Here is a 9,427-nt window from a genome sequence, read left to right on the forward strand (position 1 = left end):
AAAACTGACGGGGAGGATCAACAAACTCCAATTGCCCAGGGAAGACCTCTGATCGCTTGGATGTGACCCTTTGTTTTTTCAGCCATCAGAAATACCTAAATGGAAACAAGCTGAGCACGTTTCCAATGGTAAACATTATCCTTAACGCGTTAGGGCTAGTGGCGCGGGGGCTGGTGGGAAAGCCCTCGCAAATGTGTAAGGAACACCCATACACCGAGCGAGCATGACAGGGTGCTTGTGCTCTAAGAATGATATCAAGAAAGGTCTCAGTCACAAGTTTGTGTGTCTTTGTGGCACAATTGGGGGCCTGTATTCCATCAATGTGCACACATGTATAGTATTGATTGAGCTGAGCTGAAGGTTAAGCAAGTGTTTGATCCCCGATACAATTTTTTCAACGTATATGCAGACAAAGTTTACATGTTTGTTAAGTGTCCCTTTGCAATAAGAGTGAACGTGACCGCGATCTCAAGCCCAACCGAACTTTCAGTTAGAGTCAATTTATGGTTCTCATGTAAACAGGAAACAAAGACTCGGATTACTTGCGGATATAGACATCCAGTCTGTCAAGTGCATGAAATGTATTTTGTGGAAGTTATTCATGCTAACTAAATAAATATCACATACAAACAAGACCAAGTAGGATTTGTCTCGTCTTTATGCGTAAATAACATGTGCAACCCTATTGCTTATTTAGTTAAAATGATACCCTTCTGAAAGCGTTATGTTTCGAAATGTTTAAGACATCTGATTTGAAATGGTCCCGTTGGTACCTTGACACCTGAAGAGATGTTAAACACTTGCAGGCCTACTAATAGGGTGAAATCTCCATGTAGTTTTAAAATAAAAATGTGGACAAATGTGAACTTTTCACTAGATATTGTGTTTGAATGGAGGCCTACAGCATGCTTTGCAATGACGGAACATGTTTGATAAAGCAAGCAATATTGCGTCATAACTAAAGAAACGGCAAGATCGGACATAGGCTATAGGCTACTGCGTAATGTAGGCTACAGCCTGCAGGCCTGCGTCAATTACAAATGTGTGCTTTTGATGAACATCTCAGAGCACAGCCATGACTACTACAAGAGGTGAGCATAGGTGCATTTAATGTATTTATTTAGAGAAACCAATATTATGATGTAAAGTATATCTAAATGTATAATTTTCAAATCCACATGTGACACCATGCTCTTGGACAGGAACACAGAGCTTTACCATAGTAAAAATGTTGCCATTAACGTCGTTTTTTATTGATTTCATTGACATTTCAAACAAATTTTTGTCCATGATCCTGAATGAATCTGAATATTTTTGTCTACTTACCATTTCAGTGTGTAGGTTATAACAATTGTATTCATGGTGGTAACCCAGTCTTTCGTTTGGATGGAAGAGGGAGAAGCATAGCAAAACGTGACATGTCATGTCAAAGTTTCAGACCAATAGGAACACTTCTATACGCGGAGCTAAAATTTGATTGGTGGGCTGATCTTCACAGAGGAGAGAAGTTTGGAAGTCCAGCCCATGAATACTCCAGATTGAAATGTAAGCCTGTCTCCCTTGCCATCAGGAAACAGAACACAAATTTGTCCTTCTCGCTACTATCGTTATCGCACCCGTGGCGCGTGAGACAATTTATTCTCGCTAAACAAAAGTTTGGACACCAGCAAAACTGGACTCGGGACTGGACGGACAGCGTAACTCCGATATCGCAATATTATTTTGTGGAATTAACACAATGGGTAAGGTCATAAACATGTGTTTGTCAATGACGAAGTATAGTAGGCACTCTGACATGAGCATTTGTTATAGAGATAAATTAGCTACAGTAAACATATTTAACAGCCGTAACTTAGCTTACAACTGTCAATTCCACTAATACTTTATTGAAGAGAGGTTTTCATTTGCGTCCATTTAGGATTATCGTGGACGATGCTGCCCAAACGAATAGCCGATGTGTTTTTATAAAGAAACATGGTGGTGGGCCATGTTTCTACGCTACTCCATCTGCTTTATGATAGATCCGCTACATCATGTCTAGATAAAACCACTAGGACAACCATCCCGGTTGCATACATGTAGGCCTATTTGTTACAGACCAAATGTACAGAGTATCACGTATGTTTAAGTGAAATTAGCTGTCGTAGGTTATAGCCTAAGAACTGTTATGACTGAATATGAAGTTTTAATGGGCAACAGTTCATTTTGTTATCTCTATACTTGTTTCCATACTACCAGAGCCAGCCTTTGGGGAGGTGAACCAATTAGGTGGTGTTTTTGTTAACGGCAGACCGCTGCCCAATGCCATCCGGCTCCGGATTGTAGAGCTTGCCCAGCTGGGAATCAGGCCTTGCGACATAAGCAGACAGCTCCGGGTCTCTCACGGCTGCGTCAGCAAGATACTAGCCCGGTACAACGAGACTGGCTCTATATTACCTGGAGCGATTGGGGGCAGCAAGCCACGGGTCACCACGCCCACAGTGGTCAAGCACATTCGGACATACAAGCAGAGAGATCCTGGCATTTTCGCCTGGGAGATTCGGGACAGGCTACTGGCCGACGGCGTCTGCGACAAATTCAACCTACCATCCGTCAGTTCCATCAGCCGAATCCTGCGCAACAAGATTGGGAATCTGAGCCAGCAGAACCAGTACGAGTCGAGCAAGCAGGCGCCTCACCCACCACCACCACAACCTACGTTGCCGTACAACCACTTATACTCATATCCAACTCCAATCGCAGCTACTGGAACCAAAGTACCAACTCCTCCCGGCATGCCCACCCTTCCCGGACACATGGCTATGCACAGGATATGGCCTTCCTCGCACTCCGTCACAGATATTCTGGGAATTCGATCAATAACAGAGCAACAAAGTAAGCACGACGTTTCTTATGGAGAGTGGGCCAGTGGCTTTAAACATTTAGAAATTCCGAGTTTTTAGCGCCCGTGGAGTGTGTGTGTGTGAGAGGGATTGTGTGTGGTGTGGTGTGTATGTGTGTGTGTGTTTGTATGTGCGATTTGAATAGTAGGTCTAAGTACATCTTCGCGAAAGTTTCAAGTTGATAAACTACAAAAACGACACAGAAAGAAATGTTCAAATGGAGCCAAGCATAGTCAAGGGCTCTCTCAATGTTATTTTGAGTGATTTGAAAGGGTAATTTTAAAAGTTGAAATTATTGCAAATAAACATATGGTCTAGGGCTTGCAGTAACAATTAAAGAACGGATGTGGAATATTAGTGAGATAACGAAGGGAAGTTGCAGCGAGGTGATGCAGTGAAATCCAGAATGAGGTGTTCAAAGCAGTAGGTCTTGCAGCCTTATATTTTGTGGGCTACTCGCTTTGTCTCCAACACTGATCCATACACCCAAACATGTTTTAACAATTGAGTGCACTTCAATGTTATTTTGTACACTACCTTGAACTATCATATAGTTATTAAGCTGTGACGCATGTTATGGCACACAGGCTAATGTTGTTTCCTAAACAGACATCGTTTAAGTATTTGTGTTTTCCCTAACTGTTTTGGAAACAGCGAAATATGAACCACCATAAATCATTATTAATGGAATTCTAGGTGTTGCGAATCCCATTTTTTGGGAACATGTTTCTTGTGGGAAACACAAGAAAGTTGTCAGGTAGTAGCCTATGCGTGTGTGTCTGAAGAATCTTCTAAAGCACCAAGATACCGAAACATGTTCCTTCAGCTCCGAGTCTTGAGAACTCGGCCTTTCAGTAGGCCCATTAACCTAACTTAGACAAACAAAACAACAAGATATCTTTTCTCAAAGGAAACACAGATATCCGTGAAGAACTAGAAATAGTGGGAGGAATGTGTTCTCAAAAGTTGCCTTTATAAACAATTTATGCATTTCCAAATGATTAACAGATGTTTGCGGCAGGTTTTGAAAGCCGAAATAACTAAACGTACAGTCAATGACTTCAGACCTTTTAGCGCCACACTTCACCAGCCTCTGACACAGGTTTTCACTACAAATCTGTTCTAATGATATATGGCTGTATTTGTACGCGAACCGTTCAATTCTACATCTGAAACATTAAAACATGAAAATATATTTTAAGCCTGGCTTCTTCGATAGGGCTTACACATTTCAGACTCTGACACGCACGTTTGAGCGCAAAACAGTGTTCTTACGTTATCTGCAAAAACAATCAATAGGCTAACTATTTTACTTCAATGCAAAATTGAACATTCAAATGCCAACACGTTACACCTCGTCAAAGGAAATTACATTAATAATATTTAGCAAAGTCCATAACAATTTTCAGAAGTAAAATAAATTGCCTATGTTAAAAGAAATATGTAAAAAACAGACTCATTGACCTTCTCGAGTTACAACATTGGTGGGCTAGCTTTTCCAATTCTGAACGCCGGGAACAGTGTATAATATCCATCAAGCACAAAACGGGAAACGGTTAGAGCAAATCTAATTTGTCGCCACAGGAAGGCGGTGGGTAGGATATTCATGGCCATTACAAGAAAGAATCGTCTTACTGCATTCCATTTTGACTGCAGCTTAAGCTTGATCAACGGAACACACAGACGAGCCCAAGCGCGCGCACATACACACACAAACACACAACGACGAAAGGATGGCACAGTCTGTGATTAAAACTAGGCCTAGTATATCAGAATGTCTGACACACTTCAACCAGGCTTTAAAAAGGAAAGCATAAAAATCAGTTATTCTAAAAAGTTCAAGTCTTTTTCTCGGTTTTACATGACAAATAATCTCAATTTGTCAAGGCCATGGTGTTGACCAGCTGAATACGGGGAAGGGGTAGCGTGGAGGCTTCCTCATGTCTTCTCTGACCTGCTTCTCTCTCCTCTGTCTGTGTTTTGCCCCCAGTTAGTGACAGTCCGTCCTTTTCCACCGCCAAACTAGAGGAATGGAGCGCTATTAACAGGACTAACTTTCCTCCAGCAAGCTCTCCACTAGTCAATGGCTTGGATAAAGTGCATTTAGAACCCGAAGCAAAATACACACAGGTAACAGGAAACTTCTATTTTGTATCAGAATAAATCCCCAGTCTGAATTAATCTGAAGTAAGAACAATACAAAAATGAAATTACTAGCACTTAAAACAAATTATGATGATCTTGAAATTACTTTTTTTTTCCCAGCATAGAGTTCTTTGCTTAGGTGCACTATTGCGCCTATGTACTATAGCCCTGCTTTATTCATTATCATACATAATAAATGGGCTTCCGTAACTTGTGATTACGATTATTAGGCCTACCGTGCATGCAAAAATGTGTGATGCGGAAGTTTTAACCTTTGATCTAATTGACCACCACTTAACGATTGGTATATAACCATGTAATCTTAGGCAGGCCCTACATTTTAATTGAAAATACTTACAAACCTAAAGACACTTTATGTAAAATAAAAAACAACAACAACAACGTAGTCAAATGTTAAGGTTTTCGGAAATGTTTTGTTTCCTAAGTGTAATGGATGAAATGTCACGAGGATAGCAAGGGCTTCATTGGGCCTAACACTATATTGTGAATGATTACTAATAGGCCTAATAGATAATGATGTAGGCATACTGATTATAAACACGTGTTGCATTAAGTACCCTACATAATGAAAACGTGTTAGTACACCTTAAAATAGGCTATATATCCTACCCTTAATTATTGTGAAATTGAGAATTACATCTAACCTGTTTATTTATAGCTGTTTTTTTTTGTAAATCATGTGTTTACTAGAAGTCAGTCTGGAAGAGAGAGCAAGATATATATATATATATATATATATATATATAACTCATTGCTGTTGATTTTCGTCAGTTTTAATGACAAACAAAAACCAAGCAGACCACGTCCTGAAGTGGAAACCCCAAATCTGTGCTTTTTACGATAAAATAATTTATTGGTTGTCTGATTTCAATGTAGCATATTATTAACATTTTCTTTCATGCTCACACATTGGGCATTTTTTTTCTATTTCTGTACAGGTTTGTATAGCTTCAGTTAATTGCCCCGAAGAACTGAAATAACCTATAGGTCTAATACGGTTATCTTGATCATCTGTAGGCCTGCGCTAATATTTATGGAAACAATGCCTAACTACCTTATTGATTCATAACACAGAAGTTTAGAAGTTTAAGTCACGTTTGTCTAAACGATTGATTTTATGTTTGTAGTTCACACATTACTCACCCTGATGATTTAGGCCGGATGAGTCAAGGCATTCACATTCGTGTTTTAAATAAATGTCTGTGAAAGTATATCGTCATTGGTCGAAGCTGTGGAGAAGGGGGATTGCGCATTGCGTGCGCGTGGTATAGCATGGGTCTGTGTTTGAAGGAACGTGATGGGGTGTACATTCACAGATAGGCTGAATGTACACCTTAATACTCCCCTCGCTTGATAAGCGAGGGGAGTATTAAGGTGTACATTCAGCCTATCTGTGAATGTAGTATTAAGGCAGGTTCTATAACACAAATCAGACAGATACACTCGATATATTTGCTGTAACCCAAATTAAAGGTTAAATCATTTAAGCAGTACCACGCCGATGTGGACCAAGTTTTTTTAAGGATGGTTCGATACAACAGTGTACCAAATTAATAATTTTAATGACAATAGACTGAAAATTGAAAGGTATTTTGGGATGCATACACTCTCCTCGCCTTATTCACACTGACGCCTTTCAACTCATCCAGACATTGGTTTTGGCTGGTAGGAGACAGACAATGCAGACCTCCCCAAATAAGACGGATGTGACATAACTGTTTAGCCTGAAAAAGAAAATGCCTGTCTTAGGAATGTCATTCTTAATTACAACAGGTTTAGGCTATAACGTACGATATAATGCCTTAATCGTAAATCATCCACATGTAATATTGCCGAACGCATAGGCCTGTCTTCGTTCGGTCTGCATGTACACGCACGACTTTTGTTCACAAACACTTTTGTTCACCTTGATCACTAGAGGTCATATTTCATAATTTAGTACTTAATAACATTATCAACGCACACACACTGCCGCCCGACACACAACCGGGACAACTGAAATGAAGGTTGGGGGACTGGTGTGATGTTGCGGGTTAATTGTTCTGCCACTGATTGACAATTAGGTGCCTTTTTCTTCGTTCAGATAGAAAGAAAAAAAAATCACGTGCTTATATATTTGTATATCTGAATTCCAAAAAAAAAAGCGCCATTAAACAGTTTCAGATTTATACATGTAACATTCAAAGTTGCCATGCAGTAATGCACTTGTAGAGTAGGCCTACTTGAGCAATCCCAGGAATCCAATGCACCCATGGGAAGGCCTGTTGTGTCATTTGGATGAATAATTGGATCATTAAATTTCGATTTAAGGTGAAGGCACGCACATATGTAAACAGAGCCAGCGGCGCGGACGTGATGAATGTATTTCTTCCGTTCCTGCTCTCTTTCCAGGATCGTTCTCTCCGACAAATCATCTTTCACGCTGATAACAAATCAGTGCTTGTTCCTAAACAGAAAGATGAGATGTACAGTGTGGGCTACACAATTTGAATTTCAATAGTAGTCTAATTTGTTGGATCTTCTCAGACCCTTATCACAGATCGAATTTCTAATCTACACATTCGATTATTTGTGAATATTAGTGCTCAATGCATGGACAGAAATATCCTCATACGTATATGCTGGGCCAATGGAGCAATAGAAATGAATAGCTCAATTTGACCCTGAGAATAACACCACTGTTCGACACCTAAATGCGATAAGGCGATAGGTTAATATTTTGGCCAATAACAATTTTAATGTGTTCACTGATATAGGCCTAAGTGATATGAGCTAAACGTTGCACATGTTTTTAAAACTCACAGTGGATGTAGTTGTGACCTAAAATAACTGAGCGCAAAGGATTTATTGTGAACACGGCCAAAATCATAAATGTTGTTCTAGAACAAAATGTTTTTATCGTGAGTTTTTGTTTCTCTATAACCCAATTGCTTTTCTCTATTACCCCAATTGCTACGTTGGATTATGTGTATAAAAAACCCCGACATGAATTACAATGATGTTCTGTGTTTAGTATTAGAAGGTTGCATATAATCTTTCGTTAAAGCCCGACTAAGAAACATTTGAAATAATGTAAAAATGACCAGGATTGGTTAGTATAATATTTGATTTATTATCAACATGAGAAATTTTTGTTAGTAACTGTGGCATAGACACAGAACCAGCGACGCATAGTCAGTGTTAGTTTTTCGTGACCTTTTCGAAAAAAAATAGACGTAGATAAAATCCAATCTGTTTTGCAGGAACAAGAAGGATCTCAACTGCAGAAACGATTCTAATAGTCACAGACCACCCAGGCATAGATATTCAGACTCTATGAAATAGGCTCCTTGGCTTAATTCCTCAAGTTATTTTTTGTCACACTGCCAAAAAACGTACTCATGCTTGACCTCCCCCTGTTTTTCTTACGTTTCATCTTCTTTCATTTTTGCTCCTATTTTCGATGATATCCTTATGTCCACTCTCTCTCTGTCCTCATATTAAATTCCCAGATCTCCTCCTTCTGTTTTGTACATGGTTTCCTGAACTCGTGACTATAGGAACTATGTCCTTCTGCTGACCTTATTTCTTCTTGTTGGCCTCTACTGTTTACACCCCCATCTCTCTCTCTCTCTCTCTCTCTCTCTCTCTCTCTCGCTCTCTCTTTCCTGTTCTAAGCTCTCTCCAACTCTTTCTTATTGTATCTCTAACCCTTTCTCTCTCCTGCTCTCACCCTAATATCTTTCTCCTGTTCTCTTTCGTTAACTCGGCTGCTCTCTCTCTTAATTTTCCTCACCACTCCACAAGCAAACCGGGAAGGCTGCTCTCTTCTCCCTCCGCATCTCACCCGTTCTCCCTCTCTTCTCTCCCCCCTCTCTCTGACGCAGACGCAGAGTGGCTTGCCCACAGTGAACAGCTATGCCACAGTGCCCAGCATCCCTCCCTACCACCCTCCCACCCAAGTGTCGCCCTACATGGGGTACAGCGTCACCACGTCGGCCTATGTGACCGGTCACACATGGCAACCGCCCAGTGGCAGTGCTCTCTCTCCCCACAGCTGTGACGTCGCCGCCCCGCTGGCCTTCAAGAGTATGACAGCTAACCGGGATGCCTTTCACCCCTGTCACGGCCTCAGCACTGTAAACTGAAAATGGAGGGGGTGGAGGAAAGAGAGGGGTGGAGAAAGAGGGTGAGGGAGGGAAGAGAGTAACAGAGGCCCTTGGTCCCCTGGTGTCCTGTGTGGGTATGTCAACGTCCTCTCCTCTGTATTTATATGAAGGACCTTCTCCAAGGACCGACTCCAGTGCTGTTCGTCTGGGGGGGAAGATCTGCTTTACACCAGCTCAACACGTCATTAAAATAAAGACATGGCGAAGGAAAGTGTTTCCATCCTAAATTAC

At 40.8% G+C, this 9,427-nt stretch overlaps 1 protein-coding gene across 1 annotated transcript; it reads left to right on the plus strand.

Moving 5' to 3' along the window:
* Positions 1 to 1,587: 1,587 nt before the first annotated feature.
* Positions 1,588 to 9,181, plus strand: pax9 (paired box 9). The gene is made up of 4 exons (XM_084683194.1): positions 1,588 to 1,742; positions 2,239 to 2,874; positions 4,873 to 5,012; positions 8,915 to 9,181. The coding sequence occupies exons 1-4, from the start codon at positions 1,739 to 1,741 to the stop codon at positions 9,173 to 9,175; spliced, it is 1,041 nt and encodes a 346-aa protein (XP_084539320.1). The 5' UTR covers positions 1,588 to 1,738; the 3' UTR covers positions 9,176 to 9,181.
* The last annotated feature ends 246 nt before the right edge of the window (positions 9,182 to 9,427 follow it).

Source organism: Hypomesus nipponensis, chromosome 3, assembly GCF_054491055.1.
Source record: "Hypomesus nipponensis isolate SF chromosome 3, ASM5449105v1, whole genome shotgun sequence".
In the NCBI taxonomy this organism is placed as follows: Eukaryota; Metazoa; Chordata; class Actinopteri; order Osmeriformes; family Osmeridae; genus Hypomesus; species Hypomesus nipponensis.